The 27,608-nt window shown below is 34.9% G+C and overlaps 1 protein-coding gene across 1 annotated transcript in view; it reads left to right on the forward strand.

Moving 5' to 3' along the window:
• Positions 1-27,608, forward strand: part of TNNI3K (TNNI3 interacting kinase) — a 276,640-nt gene that overhangs the window by 54,724 nt on the left and 194,308 nt on the right. Inside the window, exon 6 of the mRNA XM_077778981.1 lies at positions 25,997-26,095. Coding sequence (XP_077635107.1) covers positions 25,997-26,095 — 99 coding nt within the window. The remainder of the gene's footprint in view (positions 1-25,996; positions 26,096-27,608) is intronic.

Genomic DNA, 27,608 nt, shown 5'->3' on the forward strand with positions numbered 1-27,608 from the left:
ACAATTTTACTTCTTTCTTTCTGACTTGGATACCTATCATTCATTTCGTTCTCTTGCTGAATTTCTCTGGTGGGACTTCCACTATTATATTGAACAGAAGTGAGCATCCTTGTCATGTTCCTGATCATAAAGGAAAAACTTTCAGCCCTTCACCATTAAGTATGATGTTAAGTGTCTAAACTTGTCATATATGGCCTTTATTATGTTGAGGTACATTCCCTCTCTACCTAAATATTGAGAGATTTTATGAGGAAGGGATACTAAATTTTGTCAAATGCTTTTCTACATATATTGATATGATCATATAATTTTTATCCTTTATTTTGTTAATGTGGTGTATCACATTCATGAATTTGTGTGTGTTGAATGATCCTTGAATCTGAATGACAAATCCCATTTGATCATGGTATATGATTATTTTAACATGCTAGTGAATTAGATTTGCTAGTGTTTTGTTGAGGAATTTTTGCATGCATATTCATCTGGGATATTAAGCTGTAATTTTCTTTTCTTTTAATGTCCTTAACTGGTTTTGGTATCAGGGTAATGCTGGCCTCATAAAATAGTTTGGGAGTCTTCCCTCTTCTGTTCAGGAAGGACTGGTATTAATTCTTTGAATATTCAATAGAATTCACCTGTGAAACTATCTGGTCCTGGACTTTTGTTTATTGTGAGGTATTAATTCTTTGACTATTCAATAGAATTCACCTGTGAAACTATCTGGTCCTGGACCTTTGTTTATTGTAATTACTGATTCCATTTCCTTTCTCATTATTGGTCTGTTCTGATGTTCTGTTTCTTCAATATTCAGGCTTGATAGGTTGTATATTCTTAGGAATTTATTTAATTTGTTGGTATATAATTGTTTGTAATAACATCTCATGATGCTTTGTTTTTCTGTGGTATCAGTTGTAATGTTTCTTCTTTTATTGCTGACTTTATTTGCATCTCCCAGCTTTGTTTTTTTCATAATTAACCTACCTAAAGATTTGTCTATTTTGTTTATCTTTTTTTAAAAAACACTCTTAGTTTCATTGATCTCTTCTATTGCTTTTCTATTCTCTTATTTCATTTATCTCTCCTCTGATCTGTTGTATTTTCTTCCTTTTGCCAACTGGTTTTTTGAAGTATAAACTTAGGATTTTATTTGAGATCTTTCTTTTTATTAATATAACATTTATTGCATTAACTGCCTTCTTAGATTTACTTTTGTTGCATCCCATTAGTTTTGGTATGGTATATTTCCATTTTGTTGCTTTCAAGATATTTCCCTTTTGATTTCTTCTTTCACCCTTTGGTTGTTCAGGAATACATTGTTTTATTTCCATATTTTGTGATTCGATTTTTAGTTTTATTCCTGTTATTACTTTCTGTTTTCATACTATTGTGATCAGAACAGCTGTGTGATATGATTTCTGTATTGTGATCTAACATATGATTTATATTGTGATCTAACATATGACTTTTCTTAGAGAATATTCCATTGTGCTTGAGAAGAATATATTGTGTTGCTATTGGACGGCATGTTCTATGAATGTCAGTTAGCTCCATTTGGTCTGAAACATATTTCAAGTACACTGTTTCCTTATTGATTTTTGGTCTGGATGATCTATTCATTGTTTAAAGTCCTTTATTATTATTGAATTTCTGTCTATTTTTCCCTTAGGAGCTGTTGACATTTGCTTTATATATTTAGATGCTCCAATATTGGGTGCATATGTATTCATAATTATTTTATTCTCTTGATGAATTAATACTTTTATCATTTTATAATGATCACCTTTTTTTCTTATTACAAGTTTGACATGAAGTCTATTTTGTCTGATAGAAGTATAGCTACCCTTGCTTGTCTTTGCTTTCCATTTGCATGGAATATCTTTTTCCATTTCTTCACTTTCAGCCTATGTGTGAGTCTATTAATTGGCAGCATATACTTGTGTCTTGCTTATTTTTTTTAATTAAGACAATTTTTTAGAAAAGTTTTAGGTTTACAACAAGGTTGAGAGAAAAGTACAGAAATTTCCTATACATCCTTTCCTCCCACAGATGCATATCCTCCCACATTATCAACATAATTCATCAGACAGGTACACTTTTCTACAAAGAATGAACCTACATTGACACATCATAAATCACCTAAAGTTTATATTTTACCTTAGGATTCACTTGTGGTGGTGTACATTCTATGGGTTTGGACAAATGTTTAATGATGTATATTCATCTTTATATCATACAGAGAATCTTCCCTGACCTAAACATCCTGTGTTCTGCCGATTTGTCTTTTTACCACTTCTCACCCTTGACAATTGCCAATCTTTTAATTTTTTTGTATTGTTTTGCCTTTTTCTAGAATGTCATATATTTGAAATAGTACAGTATGTAACTTTTCAGGACCTTCCTTCACTTTGTAATATGCATTTCAGGTTCCTCCTTGTCTTTTCAAGGCTTGATAGATCATTTTCTAGCAGTGAATGATATTCCATTATCTGGATGTAGTATAGTTTATTTATTATTTACCTACTGGAGGACATCTTAGTAACTTCTAAGTTTGGCAGTTATGAATAAAAGCTACCATAAACATCTGTGTGCCAGTTTTTGTGTGGACATAAGTTTTCACTTCCTTAAGTTAAATATAGTAAGAAGCATGACTGCTGAATCATATAAGAGTATGTTTAGTTTTGTAAGAAACTGCCTAACTATCTTCTAAAATGGCCATGCCATTTTGTATCCCCATCAACAATGTATGAGAAATCCTGTTCCACATTCTCACCAGAGTTTAGTGGTAGATTTTGGCCATTCTAATAGTTGTATTTTGGTATTTCATTGTTGTTTTAATTTGCATTTCCTTGGTGACATCTGATTTGAAGCATATTTTCATATATATGTCTGTATATCTTCTTTGGTGATATGCTTATTAAGGTCTTTAGCCTATTTTTTAATCAATTTTTCATTTTCTTATTGTTGGGTTCTAGGAGTTCTTCTGTATTTTGAACAAAAGTCCTCTATCAGATTTGTCCTTTGCAGATATTTTCTCCCAGTCTGTAGATTTTCTTCCAGTTCTCTTGGTATTGTCTTTCATAGAACAGAAGTTTTCATTTTAATCAAGTTAAGTTCATCAATTAACTTTTTAATAAATCATGTCTTTGGTGTTGTACTTAAAAAGGAACCACTATATTCAAGTTCATCTAGGTTTGTTCCTAGGTTATCTTGGGTCATAAATATATTTTGAATTAATTCTGTGAAGAGTGTAAGTTTGTATCTAGATTCATTTTCATTTGCATGTAGATGTCCCTTTGTTCCAGAACAATTTGTTGAAAAGACATCTTTGCTCCATAGTTTTGCTTTTGCCCCTTTGTCAAATATCAATCGACTTTATTTATGTCTGTCTATTTCTGGTCTCCCTTTTCTGTTCTGTTGATCTATTTATCTGTTCTTTTGTTAATACCACTATCTTGATTACTGTAGTTTTATAGAAACGTTCAAAGTCTTTAGTAGCATCAATTTTCTAACTTTGTTATTCTTCAATATCGTGTTTGCTATTTATAGTACCCTCTGTATATAAACATCAAACTCAGTCTGTAAATATCCATAAAATAACTTTCTGGAATTTTGATGGAGATTGCATTGAATCTATAGAACAAGTAGGGAAGAACTGATATCTTGACATATGAAGTCTTCTTATGTGAACCTGAAATATCTCTCCATTTACTTAGTTCTTTGATTTTGTCCATCAAAATTGTGTAGTTTTCCTCATATAGATCTTGTATATATTTTGCTCGATTTATACTTAAGTATTTTATGCTAATGTAAATGATTTTGTGTTTTTTAATTTCAAATTTTACTTGTTCATTTTTGGTATATAGGAAAACAACTGGCTTTTGTACATTAACCTTGTACCTTGCAGCCTTGAATAATTGCTTATTAATTCTAGGAGTTTTTTGTTGATTCTTTCAGAATTAACACTTGGATGATTATGTCATCTGTAAACATAGCTTTATAGCTTCCTTCCGAATCTGTACACTTTTATTCCTTTTCTTACCTTATTTCATTATCAAGGAGTTCCAGTGCAGTGTTGAAAGGCATAATGAGAGAGGACATTGTTGCCTTGTAACTAATCTTAGTGGGAAAGCTTTGATTTTCTCATCATTCATATCATGTTAGCTATAGATATTCTGTGAATAGTCTTTATCAAGTTGAGAAAGTTTTCCTCTATTGCTAGTTTTCTAAGACTATTTGTCATGAATGAGTACTGGATTTTGTCAAATCTTTTTTTATATCTATTGATATGAAGGGGTTTTTCTTTTTTATTCTGTTGATGTGATGGGTTATAGTAATTGGTTTTCAAATTTTGAGCCAGTTTTGCATATCTTGAATAAATCCTACTCGGTTGTGATGTATAATTATTTTTATGTGTTTTTTAATTTTACTATTTTTTGTTGAGGATTTTCATATTAATCAGAAATGTTGGGCTATAGTTTTCTTTTCTGTAGTGTGTTTGGTGTTAGTATTAAGGTAATGTTGGACTGATAGAATAAGTTAAGATCTATTCCCTTTCCCTCTATTGTTTGAAAGAAATTGTGTAGAATTGATATAAATTCTTCCTTAAATTTTGATTGCATTCACCAGTGAACCCATCTGAATCTGAGACTTTCTGTTTGGGAAGTTTATTAATTTTTGACTCAAATTCTTCAATAGATATAAGCCTATTCAGATCATCTGTTTCTTCATGTTTGTGTTTTGGTAGATTGTGTCTTTTAAGCAATTGGTCTATTTCATTTTGATTATCAAATCTGTGGGCATAAAACTGGTCATAGTATTCCTTTACTATTTTTTTTAATGTCCATGGGATCTATAACGGCATTTTCTCTTTCATTTCTGATACAAGTAATTTGTGTCTTCTCTTTTTTTTTCTTAGTTAGCCTCACTAGAGGTTTGTCAAAATTATTCGTCTTTTCAAAGACCCACCTTTTGGTTTCACTGACTTTCTCTACTGGTTTCCTGTTTTCAACTTTGATTTAAGCTCTACTTACTATTTAATTTCATCTGATTGCTTTGGATTTAATTTGCTCTTCTTTTTCTAGTTTCCTGAGGTAGAGTCTTGTTTCTTTTAATCCATTCAGGCACCCTGTGTCTTTGAGTATAGAATTCAATCCATTTATATTAAGCATAATTATTGATAGGTAGGGGCTTACTATTGTCATTTTATTCATTGTTTCCTGGCTATTATATAGTTCCTTATTCCTTTCTTCCTCTTTGGCTGTCTCCCTTTGTGATTTAATTATTTTCTGTAGTGGTATGCTTTAATTCCTTTCTCTTTATCTTGTGTGTATCCACTATAGGGTTTTCCTCATGGAAAATCATTGTGCTCCTTTGTGTCTTGTTTCCTTGATTTTTGTGTGTGTGTGTGTGTGTGTTTCTTGTAGCCTTGCATTGTTGTGTGCATATTTGATGGAGCAGTCAATTCTAGAATTTAGGAACTGCTTTAGGCAGAGAAAGACCTTAATCTGCAGGTGAATGCAAGGGTGCCAGCTGGGTATAGTGTGGCATTTCCATGTCTGATGAGGGCTTAGCACAGTATTCTTCCTGTAGCTCTTTCAGCTGATTGTAGGGGTACTTAGCAGCAAAGTTTGTAGGTATCCACAGTAACAGCAATGGCTATTGACATCTTTGATGCAAAGGCTTTTGGGGTTCTTTTGATCTTTTTTTCTACCATGGGAGAATTTGTGGCCAAGAGGCTCCCTCTTGGCATCACGTCTGGCCCATCAGTGCACTCATGGTTGCAGTGGCACTAGTATCAGATGCTTGGGCATCTGTAAGCCAGCCACAAAGCTATGGTCTAGAGCCTAGAGTCCACGGAGTAGTGGTAGAGCTGAGGTCCAGAACTCAGGCACAAATGGAACTATAGTGGCTTCAGGTTCTGGGTCATGGACATTCTCACTGAGGCAGTGGCTTTGCCATTCTAGGTGAAGTTTCTTGCAGAGTGACCATGGAGCTTGAGTCTAGAGAATAAGCATATGCCAAGCAACCATGGCTCTGGGGCTTGAGGTACAAACATGCTCATTGTGGCTGTGGCTCTGGAGTCTGAGGTACACATGCATATGATGCTACCAGAGATCTGGAGTCCAGGCATGTGGAGAGCAACTGTGGCTCTGGAGTCCAGCACATGTCCACGGGCTGATGGAAAGGGAAGCCCCAGTTCTAGGGTGGTGGAGTATGTAGCAGTTCCTTCTGGGGTAGGGGTCACTAGATGTATATAGCAATATTTCCTTCTCCAGGGGTCTTCAGTGACAGTGGCTGTTGTTTACCTTGGTGGCAAAAGCTGCTAATGTCCTCTGTGGAGCAGGCCACTGGAATCCACACCAGTAAACATTATGAGCTTCTCCACTGTGAAAGCTCTGAGGGTCTGTGGCTGCCATCTGCTTCAGAAGGTTTTGAGATACTCAGGGCAAAGGCTCCTGGGGTCCTCTTCAGTGCAGAACACTGGAGACCATGGTGGCATTCGCTGTGTGGCTGATACTGATAGACTTTGACCTTCTTTGCTCCTAGCCATCTCCAGACATCTCAAGTATGCCAGTGTCCCCAGCAATCCTATGTGTGTGATTAGTCTCCATTTTTTCTTCAACTGTATTGCCACAGGTTCTTAATTTGCCCGTGGACCCCCCCCCCCAGGGATATTTTCCTTCATGGATAGCTTATTGGGTTTTTTGGGGGGGGAGGAACAGGGCAAGAGAACAAAAACTGGTACCTCCTATTCTACTTTCTTGCTGATATCACTTCCAGATGCTCCTTCACTAAGTTAATTCTGAGTAGCTCCTAAGGAGAGAGCTGACTACATGTAACATCATGGAAAATCCACTCTTTCCTTTCTAGCCCACACATATATGCCATCCCTCCTACTTCAATTTTGTGACATGACACCTCTTGTTCACTTAGCTTCAGTAATGAGGCACCTCCTTCTAGCTCAGAGGATAAAAGGTAGCCAAGTACAAATGCTCTACACCTTACTGTGCTTTCTATCTGTACCTACAAACAAAATAGGGCTAACTTTTAGACCTCCAAATCACTTGGCTCCCTGTTAAACATTGTGTCTCTTCAGGATAGAGGTTTCAAATTGTGGATTAGTTTATTGTTGGATAAATTCTTCCCCTGTTCCTGCCCACAATTAATCTCAAGGTACAAGATTCATTGTCTTTTAACTATGCTATACGGTAAATTTAGAGCTGCTTGATATTTGAAAATGTAACTTTTAATCATTGTTCTTCTTTCACAAATGTGGAGCAATTAAGGAGTTAAACTGAATTATTCAAATAAATTTTCAGTTCTCATAACCAGATAAATTAATTCAGAAGTTGTAGGCTTCTAGCTGTCAGGGAAAAAAAATCTATCACATACAGTGAAGGGTTTTTTTTTTTTTTAAATTATTACTTAATTAGTTTTCCTCATAGTAAAAAAAAAAATCATTAGTCCAATTATAAGTCCCCTTGGTTCCAGGGAACTAGGATTAGGTATGTTACATCCCCTGGTTTTTCTATGAAAATAGCTAAAAGTATATTAACACAGAAAAGTATAATACCTAAAACATGACAAAAGTAGATGCAAGCCTTTCTTTCCATGAGAAACTCCCAGGGCACATTTTATGAAGGAGTCAAGGGCAATAAATTGTTTTTAATGTAATTAGGAAATTTCTGTTATCTGCACCAAATTTGAGGTTTCTTTGTTCTTAAGATATTTTATCATGTAAATGGTGGTGAGTCTTGCCATGGAAGTGAAAATGAAATTTTCGTCTCATTGTTCAAGTGTCTCCTGTGAATACTGAAATTTTGTGTACAGAAAATTCCCTACTCCTTACATAAAGGTTTTTGCTACATGACAAATACAGTATATTTTGTGTAGGTGTATGTTGTGAAAGAATTTACAAACTTCATAGCATACTGGCCTAATCATGAGTAATTGAAAGAAAAAATATGAATTTTTGCCTCTCTAACTTTATAAAGTAAATAGCCTTTGATAACTTCTGTGATTTCCATTTCATATTATATGTATTAAGGTTGTAGGAGTTTCCTGTTCCCTTGCTTTTTAAAAATATGAACAGCTTTTCTGGGGATATATAATTATTATACTTCTTGTGTTGAGATTTACATATGTTTCTTCTTCCATTTATTTTTTTTTATGAAGCATATGGCCATGAAAAGAAAGTCAGGAGGGAAATGTAAATACAGAGAACTTGTGGAACCTCTCTTTTATAGATTATTAAAAACAGAATAAATCACCCTTAGTCTCATTTATTGTAATTGGTTACCTGCCTGAATAACCAGAAGCAGGAGATCCTTCTAGCCTTTCAGTGATCCTCTACCCTAATGTATACATGCCCTACAATGTATCACATTGGCTGGTTTGGGGTTTGGATTTAGGGAAACAACATTTATGTAACATACAAGGCTATCACAAAATTTGTTCATGGACTTGCAGTAAAGATGAGTTAAGGACAGACAGAATGTAAGGAAAAAGAAACAGGGTGTCTTCTTACTGAGGTTATTATGACTGGTCGTATTGCCTTTGCAGGTTTACTGAGATGGTGATGAGGTCTTATACATTTTAAGTCCATATATGGAATTTAAATGATGTAATAATGACAGATTAGAATAAGAGATCAATTTATAATTATTCTGAACTACTTTCTAATTGGCAAAGTGTCCAAACTACCCCTCACAAAATGGTCTTTTTTGGCCATTTCTGTCTTCTTGTTACCTTGATGGAAAGATTAGGAAAAGAAAAGACTAAGATATCTGGCCATTTTACTAGTCACTGATTAAAGTTCCAAATAGGAGAAATGAGTGATCTTAACTAAGATGAGAGTCAGGGATTATTTGTGTATTTCCCAGCTTTACTACTGACTCTTCTATTATTGTTGTATTCTCTTTGCCTCAGTTTCTTAGCCTCTGCCTTCCTAGTTCATCCCATTGGGCTACTTGAGCTCTCCTGAGAAGACTCAGCTCTGCTTTAAGAGTAAACAATCTGAACCTAAACAGATAGTATTCAAAACAGCCTTAGCCACATTTTACCTGAGTTTCTCCTATGAAATTGAGAATGTTTCACTGTTGTGGACACTGGAGCCTGGGTGTTCTGTAGTCTTTATATGTTTGGAATTTCTTTTACCTTTTTTGGGGGGGATAGATCCTATGCAGCCTTCTAAGCAATAATCAATATAGGTACTATCTCTGAAAAAGTCACTCCCCCAATCCAGTGGCTTCTCTTTGCCCCATAACACGAAGTTTATCTCTAGCGTACTTCTCTCACTATGTGGTCTGTCACACTAGACAATAAATTCATTAAATCCAGGATGAGGCATCTGTTGTTCATCTCATAGGCTTGGCACCAAGCTGGAATTAGGCACTTGTAAATGAATAACTGGCTGGTGCAGTCTGAAGTTGCGCTGGAGTCACAATTTCCTCACACCAATTCTCAGGTCCGGCTTTATATTTAGACTCCTCCTTTCCTATCTCCATCTTGTCAGATTTCTTTCTAAGCCTGCAACCCCAGTTTTTGTTTTGTTTTGGAGAAAGAGACAGTTGGAGAACGGCAAAGAGAGAGAAAATCTAAAGTGGGCTCCATGCCCAGTGGACCCCAACGTAGGGCTCCACCTCACAACCTTGAGATCATGGCCTGAGCTGAAATCAAGAGTTGGACGCTTAACCAACTGAGGCACCCAAGCAACCTCAGCCCTGCCTTCTAAAGCTTCACTGAGGCTAACTGCTTACCCAACAGATCCCAATGGATAATACTCTGCCTGTTAGACTATCTTAGTGAACTAAGAACTCCTAAGTCCTGAGCTTTCTCCACAAATTCAGCCCCAGTAAATGAGTTGCCTGTTGCAGCTAGACTTGCTTTGCCTTTAAATATGGCATCAGGCATGATTTGATGCCTGACATCTCATGGCCTGCTCTATCTGTTAAGAAGCTGCTCTCTCTATTCTGTTGATAGACTTGATGCTCTATCCTGAGAGCTGAGGAAATTAATATTTATGAAGGATTTACTTTAGTCAGATCTTTTGCTTATCTTATTACCTCATTTAATTTAATCCTTGCATAACTTAATTGAAGAATCTGAGGTTCAAAAAGATGAGATGATCTGTACCAAATCACATCACTATTATGTATCAGAGTATCTTACCCAAATCAGCTGACACCAAAACTGAGCTCTTAATCAATCAAGATCCAAAGACAGAGGACCTATGGAAAGCTTCTTCAGAAAAACTAATGGAGAAAGTCCATTGCTTCTGTATATTCTTTAGTATTTCTATTTCTATATTTGGCTTTGTTCTTAGTTTTAAGATTATTCCCAAGATTTCTCATCAATGAGACAATTTTTTTTGGAAATTACATTTTCTGTTATCTTTTTCATCTGTCTTTGGTGAAAAGCTAAAATGCTAAGGATATATTTCAAAAGAACTAGAAAATAAAAAAAAACTTGTGTGTCAAAACTTTTCAAGATAAATGTTTTCTTTAGCAATTCTGATTAAAACTTACTTCCTGTAGTATTGAAAATATTTCTTTCAATTAAGCAACAAGAAAATTTTTAAAAAATATTTATAACAATGAAACTGTCACTTTTGTTTGGCATTTGTTCTATCATATCCATTGCTGTATCATTTGCTTTAGTTGCTGTCTTAGAATCTAAAGATCTCTGGTTCAATATATTGCTTTCTTTGTTCAGAAATTTTTATGTTTTTGCTTTGCTTGAAGGTTGGACTAATCAATTTACTTGGATTAGCCATCTCTACTGTTCACAAAATTTGCAGCTCTGAACAACAACAAAATATGGGTCCTCTCTTTTAAAAAAACAGGGATAACTTCAAGATAGCAAAGCAGAGCATTAAAATGAGCAGGGGGTCATTTTAAGTATGGGATCCTATGTGACCGCATAGGTTGTACATCATGGTGTGTTTGCCCTAATTCTCATATAATTTCATAAATATTACTGAAAATATTCTTAGCAGGAAAAATTATCAAAATCATAATTAAATGAAAGAGTGAGAGGGAAAAATTTATAAATGCATATTCTGTGTTTTCTCTAATTTGTTTAGAATTAAGGGTGGGAGGAGAGTGTGCTTAATTAAATAGTGGTAATGACATCCCACAGCCTCTAGAGCTATAGGTTATATTTTGCTAGAGCTTTGGAAAATTATTTGGGTTGTTCATAGTTTATACTTGACAAATAGGTTAAAGGAAATGAAAGCAATTTGAAATTTATGTTTTAGGTTTCTACCTTATTGCTTGTCCAACCATGAAAGAATTGCAAGGTGCCTTCTACTAAACCTACACTAATAGCGACCAAAACACAAGCATATTGAAGGATATTTCTGGAAAGGAGGCAAATTCATTGGGACTTCTCTGTTATATGAATGCTGCATATACTCTATGATTTGCATACAAATTGTTCATGGAAAGAAATTAGGTTCTGTTTTGATTTAGTAATGGGAATTTGACACATAGTGAAAGAAAGCTCATAATAGCAATTTTGCAAGTAAAGGTGTCTTTAGAGAAGAAAAAGTAATCAGAGATAGTGAAGACTCTATTATTAGCCTAGTTTAAATACTATTTCTAAACACAGTATTTAAAACATTATATACTCTTTAGTCCAGCAAAAAACCACTACAGAATGAATAATGTATTTATTGTGTATTTAAAATTTATCAAGTATTCCCAAGCACAAAAATAAATGTATTATTGTTGATTATTTCAGTTATACGATTAATGCCTATTTTTTATATTACAGTGTTAGTAAACTGGACTGAGACTTGATTGGTAAATGCTGTAGCTTTGGTTCTCAGTATATTTTTGACAAGTATGACCAAGTTTTAGTTCAGTTTTTCTTATTTTAAATTGGATTTATAAGGAAACACGATAACTTGCCCCATTATTATTGCTTTCCTAGAGGCAATTTTGCAACTATGATTATAAATAAACTTCTATTATCAAGTCTTATTTCCCAAAAGACAAGAAAAAATCCATCACTGGTTTTCCCTTGTGTGTTTCATAGTTTCTGGCAATATGTAAACCTTAAGAGTTCATGTTCCTTGTTTAGACTTTTTAAAGTTTATCTTGACCTTTAGAAGTTTTCTTTTGTAATTCTTCAAGTTTTTTTTTAAAGAATATTTATAGTGTAAAAGATGTGAAAGTTGACCAGGGAAGAGCAAATCAAGTTACTAAGTATTTACTGAGCATTTATAGTCTAGTTGTGATAGAAAATGGGAAAAAAGTATAAATTATAGCTTTGAATTTCATGTAGGAGCTTGCAGTCTATTAAAGAGATAAAAAAGATTGAAACATAATAATATGCATTCATTCTTTCACTCAATTATTCAACAAATATTTATTGAAGAACTAATAGGTTATAAAATCTATGTTTGACTCTGGCCATTTAATAGTGAGTAGAATTGTATACAATTCATAGCCTCATGGAGTTTAAGATCTAGCAGAAAAGATAGGAAATCAAGTAATCATATAAACACACATAAAATTGCAACTGTGATAAGAGCTATGAAGATCACCAATGGTGCCATGCCTAAAAGAGGGTAATTTGGTCTCCCTTTTACTGTTTTCCCCTCTACCTATTCTGACAAAATGTGTTATCAGATCCTATCACTCCTCTGCTCTGCCCAAAAGGCCTCCCATATCAGTCAGAGCAAAAGTTCTCATTTCCTATTTTACTGTAATACCCACTCTTTTCTTATTCATTCTTCATCAACCTTAAGTTCCTTGAAAATACCAGGAACGCTCTTGCCTAGGGACCTTAGCACTGCTCTTCATTTCTGTCTATATTGCTCTTAGTTAACTATTTTACTTTCTTATCTTCTTAAGATCCTGGTTCAAATGTAACTTTATCAATAAGGTCTTCCCAGATCATCCTATTTTATAATTTTTTAAAGTTTATTTTTGAGAGAGACAGACAGTGAGAGAGAGAGAGAAAGAATCCAAACAAGGCTCCAGGCTCTGAGCTGTCAGCACAGACCATGAACACAGGGCTCAAACCCATGAACCATGAGATCATGATCTGAGCTGAAGTCAGCTGCTTAACCAACTGAGCTGCCCAGATAGCCCTCAGATCATCTTATTTTAAAATGAAACCTCAAATCTCTGGTATTCTAATCTCTTCCCTCCTTTATTTTTCTCCAGTGCTAATCACTATCTAGTAACCTTTTGTTTATTTACTCTGCTTTACCATATGTTTCCTACACTAAAATATCAGCTCAAAAAAATACAGATTTTCTTGTTCTTTTCTCTCCATTATCCTCAGTTTCTAGTACAGAGCCTGCCTGGCATATAGTAGACACACAATTAATATCTGTTGAGTCAATATGTCAATAGTCATGGAGGTTGGGAGAGAATTTCTGAGGAATTGATAATTAAGCTTATAACTCAAGGACCTAAAGTAGATGTTAACCAAGTAGAGAGAAGAAGAAATAGTAGCAGTGATAGTAATAAGAATTACCTTTAGTGCTATGTACTAAGTGGTTTACATATATTAACTCTGAATCCTTAAAAGAGCCCTCCAAAATACATAAAATCACTATCTCTAGTTCACAAATGAGAAGTTGAGACAGGGAGAGCTTTCCAGCAGTAGAAATTGTATGTGTAAAAGCTTTTTGTCCATAAGAAATACAACGAGGAGACAGTAAAAGAGTGTGTGTCTGGAACTAAGAGAGAGCTAGGGGATGTTGTGTATAAAGAAGAACCTGAGGGAAAAGGTTAGGGGCCAGGTAACCAAGGGACTTATTTGTAGTGTGGCAACATATTCTTGATGCCTCAGGGAAGTCCTGGTCTATGCCTGTTGGACTGATGTAATTAAGTGAACTTCCCTTTGCTCTCAAAGTTTCGGTAGGTTGGATGATAAACTGAGTTCTATCCCCTAAGAGTGATGAGAAGTCATTAAGAAGTGGTAATGTTATCAGATTTCCATTCTGAGAAAATAACTTTGGTTGAGATGTTAAAAATAAACTGAAATGGAAGAATCTATGCAGGGGAGTGTATTAGGAGGCAATAATCTATAATGAGTGCCCAAGTGCAGGTGGTATTAATAAATATGGAGACAAGAACAGATTTGCAAAATATTTAGAGAGTAAAATCAGATTATTTTAGTGATGGATTATATATGAGGAGGATTTAGGAGAAGATGGTACCAACAAAGACTTCTAGGCTTCTGGTGTCAGCAACTGAATAAAGGATTTCTAGTTCATTATGATGGGGAATATGGAAGACCATTGTGTGTAGCTTTATGTAGAATGGTAGGTAAAATGCTGAAGATCAATAAGTGTGAAATTTTAAAATGTTCATTTCATAAGTTATCAGATAATGTCTCCAGTCAGAGAGTAGTATTCTACTTTGAACTTGCCACAATGTTTATCCACTTGTTGATTGGCACTTAAGTTTTTTTCGAGTTTTTAGTGATTCTAAGGAAAGCTGCAATGACATGTATGGACATGTACTTTTATTTACCATGTACAAATATCTAAGAGTAGAATGGCTGGAATATTTGGTTAATTAATATATAACCTTTCTTTTTTTTTAAGTTTGTAATGCTTATTTAATTTTGAGAGAGAGAGAACATAAGCAAGGGAGAGGCAGAGAGAGAGAGGAAGACACAGAATATGGAAGGCAGATATGCTCACCACTATACTGCCAACGCTGAAGACACAGAATATGAAGCAGGTTCTGGGCTTTAAGCTGTCAGCACAGGGCCTGATGGAGGGCTCAAACCCATGGACTGTGAGATCATGACCTGAGTTGAAGCTGTCTGCTTAACCAACTGAGCCACACAGGCACTCCAATATATAATCTTTCAAGAAATTAAAAAAAAAAATTTCCAAAGTGTTTGACCTTTGACAAACTGTTATACTATTTTACATTCCTATCAGCTGTGTATGAGAGTTCTAATTTCTCCATATCCTCACTAACAGTTAGAATATTCAATCTTTTTTTTTAATTTTAATCATTCTAATACATGTGCAGTGGTATCTTATTGTGGTTTTAACTTACATTTCCCTAGTAGCCAATGAGTTAAGAATGTTTTCATGTGCTTATTTGACATTTATTTTTATATAATTTTCACCTTTCTTATATTTAGGTTTTATCAAGTATCTTGCATCTATGAATTTGTACTTTTCAACTTTGGAAGATTTCCTGCCTTATTTCTTTAAGACATTTTTCTGTCTCCCCTCTAATTACATACACATTAGGCTGTTTGGTGTTGTTCATAACCTCAGTGATACTTTTTTCATTTTTCTTAAATTTTGTTTTCTCTCCATATTTCATTTTCTAGAGTTTCTATTACTATGTCTTCAAGTTTAGTTATCTTTTCCTCTGTAATATCTAATATGCTGCTAATCCCCTCTAGTGCATTTTTACCTCCCATAATATAAATTTCATCTCTAGAAATATAATTTTGGTAATTTTTGTATCTTTCATGACTCTACTTCCTTATCATATGGAATAATTTTAATCACTATTTTATTGTTCTTGTTTGAATATTCTTAACATGTGTATCACTTTGGGGCAGTTTTGATTGATTATTGTTTCTTTTCATTATAAGTCATATTGTACTGCCTCTTTGCATTCCTGTTAATTTCTGATTGGATTTTGGATATTATGAATTTAATGTTGTTAGGTGGTGGTGGTAGGCATTTTTTAATTCCTATTTATAGTCTTAAGACAACCTCTCCGGTTCTACTGGGATGCACTTAACTTACTTGGAAATAATTTGGTCCTTTTAGGTCTAGCTTTTATGATTGTTTGCTGGGACTAAAACAGTGTTCATTGTAAGACTAATAACCAACTCTTGAGGGAAGTCTCTTAGAATATTTTACCCAGTGTCCTATGAATCACTAAGTTCCAGTCTGGTTGGTAGGAATAGGCATTATCCCTGGACTTGTGTGATCACTGAGAATTATTGCTACTAATCTCCTTTGTTGGTTCTTTTCCCAGTCAGTAGTATTTCCTCATATGTATACACTGATCAATGCTCAGCTTAATCCTCTGGGGCAGGACAGTGCGAGTAGTTCTCTTTGTGTAACTCTCCTGTCTCAGATACTCTGTCTTATAAACTCTATAGCCACCTTGGCTTCTCCAGACTAGTCTTTGTTACTCTATATTGGATGAAAAGGAAGCCTCAAAGCAGCTTTTTTAAAATACACATTTGGGGGCGCGTGGGTGGCTCAGTTGATTAAGCATCCAGCTTCAGCTCAGATCATGACCTCATGGTTTGTGGGTTCAAGCCCCACATCAGGCTCTGTGCTCACAGCTCAGAGCCTGGAGCCTGTTTTCAGATTCTGTGTCTCCGTCTNCACTCTGTCTCTCTCTCTCTCTCTCAAAAATAAATTAAAACATCAAAAAAATTTTAAATGCAGATTTGTAGTATCAGTAATTTGGGGGAGATTATCTGTAATGAATTCTTTTTACAAGCTTCATTGTGACTCTAAATCTATCAGGCTATTTAATCACATGTCTTGATAATTAGTTCAATGAGCCCAGAGGTGTAAAACGATTTCATGAAGCAAGTAAGCTTTGATCTAGATTTTAAGAAATAGTAGAATCTGGCAAACATATGTTCTGTGCTAGGTTCTACTGGATGATCAAAAGAAGTTTGAGAGATGAATGAATTAAGTGATTGATCTTTTCTTTTGTTTAGCAAACTCCTACTTCAAGTCCCATATTTACCTTCCACCCCAATAGCTTTCTCTTCCTCAGACTGAGCTTATAACTTGTACATTTTGTCTTGTGTTATGATACCTCATACATTATCTCCATTAAATCCATAATTACCTTATACCATAATTACTTCATTTTGTTTCTTCCACTAACTTATATATTGCTTTTGAGCAATTAATTTATCTTTGAGCAAGAACCCAACACAGTGCTTAGAATACCTAGGTGCTTAAAAATATTTGTTGACTTGAACTGTTGCTCCTGTTTTAATATTCACAAATAGACAGTAATGTAGAAGTCATTTCTGACCTGGCTGGATATTTTTAGTAATGAACTGAGAGGCATAATAGTATATTAGCTAATTATTGCTGTATAAAAAATTACCCCAAAACTTGTGGCTTAAAACAACAAACATTTATTATTTCGCAGTTACTGCAGTTCAGGAATTTTGGGGTACCTTAGCTGGATCCCCTGGCTTAAGGTCTTTCACAAGATGTCAGGTGGGGCTGTGATTATTTCAAGAACCAAAAAGAAGACAATCTACTTTCGTGGTCACTCATATAGACGCTGACAGGCTTAGATCCCCTCTGGCCTATATCCAGAGATATCAGCGCCTGGCCATGTGATCCTATCTGTAGGAAAGCTCACAGTAAGACATCTGGCTCCCATGAAAGAGAGTGATGGGGAAATCTAAAGTAAGCAAGTAAAATGAAGTCACAGCCTTTTTGTAATGTAGTCTTGGAATTGGCATTCCATAACCTCAGCCCTATTTTTTTCATGATAAATGGGAAATTATGTCAAGCCCACACACAAGAGAACTACGTATCCTCATGTATCTCCAATACCACTTATATTTTCTCAAAGACAATAGCAAATATGTACAGAGATGAATTCATAGAGGAATTATGTGTTCTGTATGGAAGATATGGGCTCTGTTAGCCCAGGAAATTTGGCATAATGCTATACTCATGTTCTTTGGCTCAGTGTTCTCCTAGGAGCAGAGGGTCTAGCAAGTCGATGTGGTGGCAGTTTTATTCTCTAAAAACTAGCAGATTTCTTTTGTGGAGCACTAATTTCCAGTATGCATTCTCTGGATATCTAGGGTTTCAGTAGTACCTCAGATGTCATACAAGGATAGAAAGAGAGTGCTAGCCCCTTCCCCTAACCCCCAGGTGTCACCCCACCCAATTCTGTCATAGTACCTCTTCTGAATTCTGAATTCATAAATAAAAGTTTGAAAAAATGCTGTTTGAAATGTCTGAAAAACTGGGATCCTAGAGCAATGGTTTCTGGCCATAGCAGTATAGTATAGTGTAGTGGTTGGTCCCATGGGCTCCGGACCAGACGGCCTGGGCTTCCAGATTCTGGATGCCATGTTATGAGATTTAGTCAAGTCTGGGCTTGAGTCTCATCCACAGTTACTTCTTGGCCCTTTCTGTTTCTGAAGCCAAAACTACTTGGGCAGATTTGAAATTACATTTCTTTTTATTTTCATTGTAGGCTTCTATTATTAGCCACTCTGTATTTATCTTACCTTAACATGACCAATGGAATGGTTCATGTATTTACCATCATTATGCTTACTGTTTTCTGTCCTGATAATAGGTCTTTGACTAGATGATGTGTGTTCCTCATTTTAATAAAGTCTTTCCCTAGAAAGAAAATTATCTATAATTGATTTCTATACCTGTCAATGCTTACTGCTTCATAATCTGCTAAAACATTTTTACAACTATGGGTTTATCAATTTCATTGTGTTGCTTATTCTAAATTATTGCAGACCAACATTTTCAATTATGTTGTAAAATGAAGAGCCATTAGGTTGCAATTAATTACTCACATCTGCTGTTCTAATATGAATTAAGGTAGTATCTTGCAGTTCATCTGATCGTGGGTTTTCTGAATTAATGAAAAAGCTCACAAAGGGGAACACTAAATATTTCATATATTGTGCTTATAGCAGGAATAATCCTTGAGCCTGAGACTTTACTGTTGATGATGCTGGAAATTTATCACTGATATAATTTTTAGGAGGATTGTTACTACTTAGTCTTGTATAAGAGTCAAATCACTATGTGTTCTTTCTTATGTTCTGTTAGTTGACTGCAACTCACCTTCAAAGTGTAATTTAGAAGCTGACTTTTCAAGTGGAGAAAAATCACTTATATTCAAAATACTTTGGCAGAAAAGCAAACAATGGAAGAAAAGGTGACTTGGGCTGGAGAAGAAAAGTTGTAAAGAATCTGGTTGTCAGATGGTACAGGCGCTCTGTAGTTAGGATGTCCAGGGTATGAGCACGTGGGGAGGAACATTAGTGAGATGAAGCCTAACTGTTACTACATTTTAAAGTCTCCACAATTGGACTGTAGTGAAAACTGTTGCGGCTTTGGCAAGCTACATAAGTAAATCTTACAAGAAAAAAAATGTGGCTTTTGAAATGCATAGAACATGATATATTCATAACAGAGTAAATGTTGAAAGCCCGTTTGCTCAGCCAGGGATTTTAAAATAAGACCCTCACATAAGGAAATGCTGCACACAAAAAAGTGTATTTATGAAGAAGAAATTAGCACAGCAAGAGGATGATTAGCTGGAAGGCTTAGAAAATTTTGTTCCTCTTTTCTTAAAACTAACTCTTCCATAGACTTCCTTAATAAGCATTCCTTTGTTCTCTTTTTCTTAGATAACTTTTCCCTTTGCTAGCACCCTTTCTATCACTTTTTAGCAGTAAATATCCTATAAATATCTCCTCTTACCTTACGGAAGTGATGTTATCTCCTGGCTTCAATTATTACTTTCATAAAATGATACCACTTGTATTTCCATCCTTGACCTCACTGCTTCTCATTACTGTTCTTCATACATCAGCTTTTCTACTTATGTTCTCATCATTTCCTGAGAAGTGATACATTTATATAATTGATAAATTCTTTTTTTTATATGCATATAAGTTAATATATGCTTCAGCTCTATTTCTACAACTTAAGAATATGGAGCTTCCCTTTAATTTCTTTGATAATATTATCTTGTGGAATCATTTTCTAAGTAATTTTCAGACCAAATTTAATTTTAACCTTAGATAATAAGAGAAAGATCACATAAGAGAACCTCATTTCTGTGACAGCCTGAAGAAACTATTTTCCAATAAGATTTTATACTCAAATATTTAATTAGAGGTATGTCAGGTAAAAAAAAGAAAAAGTCATTACAAAAATATTCAGCAAATGTTATAAGAGAAAAACTCTGTGACTACATGATAGAGAGTTCTCACCTAAAATTTGTAGTAGATCTCAAGAAGTAAGTGTACGCATTTAAAAGTAGAAAACTTTACAGAAAATAGAGCATAAAGTCAAAAGAAGTGTTAAATCTAAAGCAAATGCTACTATCTGAAATGTTTTCTAAGTAATATAAGCCTTCAATACAAATGGATAAGCAATTTCTGGTATCTTTAATTAACATAGTTTTTGGTAGTTGTTTGAAAATTTGAGAATTATGTTCACATCTTGATTGAAGGATTGGCCCCAATTGAAACAGCTTGTGGTGTTGGTTAAGAACACAGTGAACTCTCAAGGGGAATTGGAAGAAATTGGCTCTTACAAGTGATTAATCTGAGAGACAGAAACCGTAGGTAATGTTCTCACTTCCTAAATTCATGAAGTACATAAAAGTTTTAGCTTCACTCTCATCGCTCCTAAGAGGCTCCTCTTTTAAAGTCATCATTTTTGAACAATTTCTCATCATCTCTCACTGTCCCCAGTCCTCTCATCTGCTGAGTCATATGATGCTACCATCCTATTTATCTCTAAAACCCATTCTCCATTTCCAGCCACTACTGCTACCTCAGCTCATTTTATCCTTAGCTCTCTCTTTACTATAGGATCTTGCTAACTGATTACCTGCTTCCAATCTCATTCCTTCTTCAGTCATTTTCTATACTATTACTAGACAGGTCATTTTAAGATGCAAATCAGAATAGATTTTACTCCTACTTAAAGTCTCTTGGTGAGTTCCTATAAGGAAAAATTCTAACTCCCTGCCCTAGTATATAAGACTCTTTAAGATTCCTATCAAACAACTCCTACTTAGAATAAATTTTACTTCATTTGTTTTTTAGTCAACTGCAAGCAATTACACAAGCAGAATCAACCTTACTCATATACTGGCCATGTGACCATGTTTGAAAATCCTTAAAGGTAACATGTACCAAGGGCTACATCTTCTGCAACACTGTATAAGATGGTAAGAAATTGCTAACTGACCACAAATAATAACATACATAAGAAGAAAAACAGCACGGGTTAGTATGGAGATTTGGACTTCCATAGACATGAATTTAAACTTTGGTGCTTTTCCTTACAAGCTGTATAATTCTGAACTTCGTTGTTCTTATATTTTAAGGTGAGACTATTAATAAAATTCCATGAGATTGCTATAAGCATTAACTGAAACAGGTATTTTCATTTAGCTCATAGATATTCTCAAAGTACCCATTCAATAAATATTAGTTCCCTTTGTCTTCTAATGCTTCATTCACATTAATAAGAATCAAAGTGTAACTGATAAAGAGATCAGTTCAGGGGGCTCTATCATCCCAGAGAAAAAGTGGTTGGGAAATAGAGTGGAAATACATAACAGGAGGTAGGTCTTGTGTTAGGGTAGGGAAAAACACATGCAACTGGAGAGAGATGTGCGTAGTAGTAGTAGTAGTAGTAGTAGTAGTAGTAGTAGTAGTAGCAGCAGCAGTAGTAGTAGATGGGATCAACCAGAGAATATATACTCCAAGATGGCTAATAGCTACCACTTATTGAATACTTACTATTATGTACCAAGTATTGTGCTAAATGCTTCGCATATATTAACTTAATACAAGAGATCAAAAGGAAACACAACAAAAACACTTCTCACTAAGGAAAAAGCAACACTTCAGAAATACTTAAGAGATGAACACAGTCACCTCTACAGAGGAATAATAATAAGTTGGCAGAGAGGTAGGAAGCAGACTCAACGACTGCAATATCAATCAACATAAGAGAGGATAGAATCTCAAGGAGCAGACAAATAGTAAAATGGATATTAAAATAAAGACTAAAAGGTATCTGTTGGAACGGGCAATTAGGAGACCTTTGATGTCATTTTACACAGAAATTTTACTAAAGTGGTGAGGTCTAAAGCCAGATTGTAGTGAGCTGAGGAAAGAGGAAGTGAGGAAATGTGAACAAAAGGTATGCACTACTTTTAAAAGAGGACTGTCTCTAAGGTTTAGGAGAGTGGTTTAAGTGGACTCAGTTGAAAACTGGTTGTTGAATCTTAGAAATGGAAATAATTGGAAAATACCAAATCTAAATCAACTTGCACATTAATGTCTCTGGGATCATTCTGAATTCATGAAGCATAGATTTTAGAAAGCATTTTCCTCTATTGTAAGTAACACTACTATAAACATAAGGGTGCATGTACTGCTTTGAATTAGTGTTTTTGTATTGGGAGGGGTAAATATCTAGTAGTGCAATTATGGGATCATAAGATATTTCTATGTTTATGTTTTTGCAGAGGCTCCATACTGTTTTCTACAGTGTCTGCACCACTTTGCATCCCTATCAACAGTGCAAGACATGAATGGAGCTAGAGACCATAATGCTAAGGAAATAAGTCAGTCAAAGAAAGACAAATATCATATGATTTCTGTAATAAGAAACAGCAAATGAGCAAAGGGGAAAAAAGAGGGAGCGAGGTAACCCAAGAACCAGACTCTTAACTATAGAGAAGAAATGGATGGTTACCAGAGGGGAGTGGGTGGGGGATTGTTTAAATATGTGGTGGAATTAAAGAGTACACTTGGGTGATGAGCTCTGAGTAATGTATAAAATTGTTGAATCACTCTATTGTGCACCTGAAACTAACATAACATTGTATGCTAACTAACTGGAATTAAAGCAAAAAATAAAAATAAAAACCATTTTCCTCTAAAGTTTTGCCAATACAGATTTTCCAATAAATGGAAATGGGCATTATCCTAATATAGTCTCATGGCTCTGCTCTCTGTAAGTCTCAATTATAAAGTGTAGATAAAGCCATACCAGAGAAAAAAATTGCGACTTTAAATAAACTATAAATCATGAGGAAAACATGTTTATCCTTAAACATAAATTTGCGGAAGACTACAGGGGCACCGGGGTCGTCCAATCGGTTAAGTGTTTGACTTTGGCTCAGATCATGGTCTCACGGTTCGTGAGTTTGAGTCCCTCATCGGGCTCTGCATTGACAGCTCAGGGCCTGGAACCTGCTTTAGATTCTGTGTCTCCCTCTCTCTGCCCCTCCGTGCTCACAATCTTTCTCTCTCAAAAATAAATTTAAAATTTAAAATTTCTATCATATAATTGGTTCCTAATTGTTAAGGTTAAAGTTCCCTGTAAGGGAATGATGATACACTATATTTTGTATATCATTACATATCAAAATTATATATTTCATGATATATAATTTTTACTAGAAATACAGACCAATTGAATAATTATTTGGGTGTCTATCATATACTTAGCATAATGGCAAATAAATAGATTTAGACTATGACTTTATGGGGCTTCATGTAGTAGAAAGACTGTGAAATTGCTTTACCAATTTTTTCAGGTTTGAGAGAAGAGTAGCATGGATAAAATGATCTGATTCATATATATTCAAATGCTAATACAAGTGTATTTGTCTTAGCCACATGACAGACATATTTGTACATCACAATATATTATATTCCCATAATATATGCCATATCTCATATGCCAAGAGATAGTCTTCACATATGACTCCAAAAGTTATAAAAGTCAATAAATGCATTCTACTCTTATAAGTAACATAAACATTATTCAGATAATTCCAATGTACATTGCTCTCAATGGTTAAATATTTCCTTAAATTTTAAAACAAACTAAATAAAGCCTACGGTTCAATAATGACTCTGTGTGGTTTCATTAAGACTTACATTTTGACAGTTTCTCAGAAGGCCAGCACTTCATAATTAATGAGTGTTCAGCCAAAAGATTGACCTTCTGAATGACTGGATAAGTGCAAACTTAGGAGGAAAAAAGTTTGCTTTGGACCACTTATTGAAGCCTAAAAGCAGTTATCTTTTAAAATGAAAGTAAGTTCTGGAACCATGCCTAAGAAATTGGCTCTATGTGTTAACATTTGAGAGTCCCTATTACAATAAAAAGGCATGCTTTTTACTTGTCTACTTTATTTTATGCTATATTTAAAATAAGAGAAATTATAAAAAGCTTCATTTACCTGATCATTTGTGACCTTCTGTAAAGTTTCCTAAGATTGAACTCTTAGGCATGTGAAGTCTAAGATATGAGGCACTTTATAGAAATGGCTCTGGTATTCATTTCTAAGCTGAACCTACAGAGCTTCTACTAAGAATTTATCCTCTTATTTGGGTTTGAGTCAGTTAGTTCATTTACTTAAAGGTTAGCCTTAATGAGGTCAAGGTCATAGGAGGGGCCTGATGGAAAATGTTTAAAGTCAATGGGAACCTAGATTTGAATTCCAGTTCTGCCCTTTACTAGCTGTAGGAACTTAAATAAGTTCCTGAGGCTCAATTTTTTCACCTTTAAAATGCAAGAGTAGTGCCTGTCTTTCTGTGTTTTGGGTGAAACAGGACACTCCAGTTACCATTTATGTACTTAATGCAGAGTCTGACACATAATATACCTTCAATAAATGTTAAATGTTTACTGTGCTTTTAATTTGTTATTAGAAAAACAATTCACTTTATACATTATGTATTTTATGGATCATTAGTTAGCAATACCCAAATATCAACAAAACCAGTATTTTGGGAGTGTACAGAGGCCTATACACCTGTTTATATTTTCAAATCCAGCAGAAATTTCAGAAACCCAACAAGAATTCCTTATCTTTTTATATGTCAATCAGTTCTAATGTTATTATAGTTATTGAATAAATTTTGAGAATAAGCATGTAAAACAACACAGCTTTAGCTCACACAGGCTCAATAAATTGTGTATTGATACATGAATAAATGGAGGATTGCATGAATGAACTATTTAAAACTATGGAGCACTCAGAAACAAAGCTCAAGCAAAGGCCTAAAGATTCATTTCTATGCTGATGCTGAATTGCCCCATGATTTTGAGAGGTTTCCTAATTCCTCTCATTTTCAGTTTTTTCTCTTTCAACCATAAAATTTTAATACATAATGTCTGTTTATGATCCCTCCCCAGTTCTGAAGGACTATGATTCAAACAGGAAAAGAAACTTGACTAAGGAGGCAATTTGTTTATTGGAACAGAAGAGGTGTTAGAACATAAATCCTTTGAACTTTTAGATCCTATCTTCCTATTTTCTCTCCTAAGTCTAACAGACTTTTGACAAATTTCCCAAAAATATATTATTTGACCACATGAAGAATAGATAGTGCATTAGGAAAATCTACAATAAAAATGAGCATATCTGAAGGAAATGATTCCAAACAATTTTCCAGAGAGGTGAGACGTAGAGATAGGTCTCTGTGAGGAGAAGAAATTTGAAGGGCTGGCAGATTTGTTGGCAATCTGTAATTTTCCATGAAGACAGTTGCCCAACAGTTCCTTGTAGTGTTTTTTTACTTGCTCATTCATTCATTCACTCATTCACTCACTCATTCATTCATTCAACAAATGCCTATGGAATGATTACTATTTGCATGGCAACATGACAAGGTGGGATTATAATGATGAATGTGATGAATTTTGTCCTTGAAGGATTTATTCTTTAGCAGAGATGAAAAGGCATGTATATAATTTTTTAAATATTCTATGTGGCATGAAAGAAAGTTATATGAGATTTAAGAAGGAGGAAGACAATTTCAGCAAGTCAGTTTGCAATGAAGGGAGGAAAAATCAAAGAAATGTTGGAGTAGAAGGTAATTAGCTTGGGTTTAAATGTCTGTAGATTGAGCAGAAGATAATTCCTGGCTGAGGAAATGATGTGAACAAAGATTCAAAGGAGCAGGAAATGGAATGAAATTTTACTACATTATTAAATTTAAGAAAGAGAGTAATGGAAAGTGCATTTAAAAGAATAATGTCAGGCTGAGAAGACCTTTGGAAGCCACAGTAAGGGATTTGGTCTTTGTTTTCTGGACAAACGCAGCGTTTGGAGCTTTCAAAGAAAGGAAGTGGAAGAAAACTCGTCCTGGATGGTGATTACTGAAGAAGACTTGTACGTGGTGGTTGTAAAATGAATTTTGATAGGTAGATGCCCCAAATAAAGGTCTTAACTGAGCTCTCTTTCTTATCCAGGCTGCTGATGTCCTGCTGCAACATGGAGCAAATGTCAATGTTCAGGATGCAGTTTTTTTCACTCCATTGCACATAGCAGCATACTATGGACATGAACAGGTAAGTCTGACAGTAGAATTTCCAAAGGCTGGCCAATCATTCTGGGCTTTTGCTGAACTGTCCTAGCTTCAAAGAAAGAATATTTAAGTTATCCTTTGGATTATTTTTGGCATATTCTCGTCAGCTCCACCCTTGAGCTGATAGATACATAGAAACATTGCATCTGCCAAATGATTCATTTTCACTAACTGTTTTAGTACCCAAGAGAGGAAGTAGAGTAAGTGTGCACTCCCAGTAATCACTCAGCCTGTATTTGAAAAATTCCTAGCTTTGTGACCATGTGTAGATGATATCTCCCTGATACTCAATTTCTTCATCTGCAAAGTGGAGAAAATATTAATAATGCCTACCTCATAGGGTTGCAGATATGATGAGATATTAATTTCAAGTGTTTGGCAAATGCTCAATAACTGTTACTATGATGATGCTAGTGCAATAACAATAAGACAAATCATTAAGGCCTCCCTTTATGAAAAAATGTGTCTTTCAAAAACTGGGCTTCTTTTTTTCTACTCTCTTGGGATGTGGTAGGTTGAAAATATCCCCCAAAATATGTTCATGTTTTCATTTTCAGAACCTGTGCATGTTATCCTAAAAGGGATTTTGCAGATGTGATCAAGTTAAGGATCTTGAGTTGGGGAAATTAACCTGTAGTTATCTGGGTGGACCTGATATAATCACAAGCATTCTTATAATAAGGACTGCTCCTCATTTTTAAGAGACTAATCTGTGCTGTTTTAATCCAATAAATTTGTGGCAATTTGCAGCAGTGGGAAATTAGTACATGGAATAACCTAGAAAAATTAAAAACAATCACTCCAGAGGCACCTGGGTGGCTCAGTTGGTTAAGCATCCAACTTTAGCTCAGGTCATGATCCCCTGGTCTGTGAGTTCTAACCCCACATCAGGCTCTGGCTGACAGCTCAGAGCCTGGAGCCTGCTTCAGATTCTGTCTCCCTCTCTGTCTGCCCCTCCCCTACTCACCCTAAGTCTCTCTTTCTCAAAAATAATAAGCATTAAAAAATACTTATGTGCACAATGGAATACTACTTGGCAATAAGAAAGAATGAAATCTTGCATCAATATGGATGGAACTGGAGGGTATTACACTAAGTGAAATAAGTCAGACAGAGAAAGACAGATATCATGTTTTCATTTATATATGGAACTTTAGAAACTTAACAAAAAACCATGGGGGAATGGAAGGGGAAAATATAGTTACAGACAGAGAAGGAGGGAGGCAAACCGTAAGGGACTCTTAAATACAGAGAACAAACTGAGGGTTGATGGGGGGAGCGGGGGAGAGAGCAGGGGAAAATGGGTGATGGGAATTGGGGAGGGCACTTGTTAGGATGAGCACTGGGTGTTGTATATAAGCGATGAATCACAAGAATCTACCTCCAATACTAAGAGCACACTGCATACACTGTATGTTAGCCAACTTGACAACAAATTATACTAAAAAAGAAAAATAAAAAATAAGAATCTACCTCCAATACTAAGAACACACTGT

The sequence above is a fragment of the Crocuta crocuta genome, unplaced genomic scaffold, assembly GCF_008692635.1.
Source record: "Crocuta crocuta isolate KB4526 unplaced genomic scaffold, BGI_CrCroc_1.0 scaffold58, whole genome shotgun sequence".
Lineage (NCBI taxonomy): Eukaryota > Metazoa > Chordata > Mammalia > Carnivora > Hyaenidae > Crocuta > Crocuta crocuta.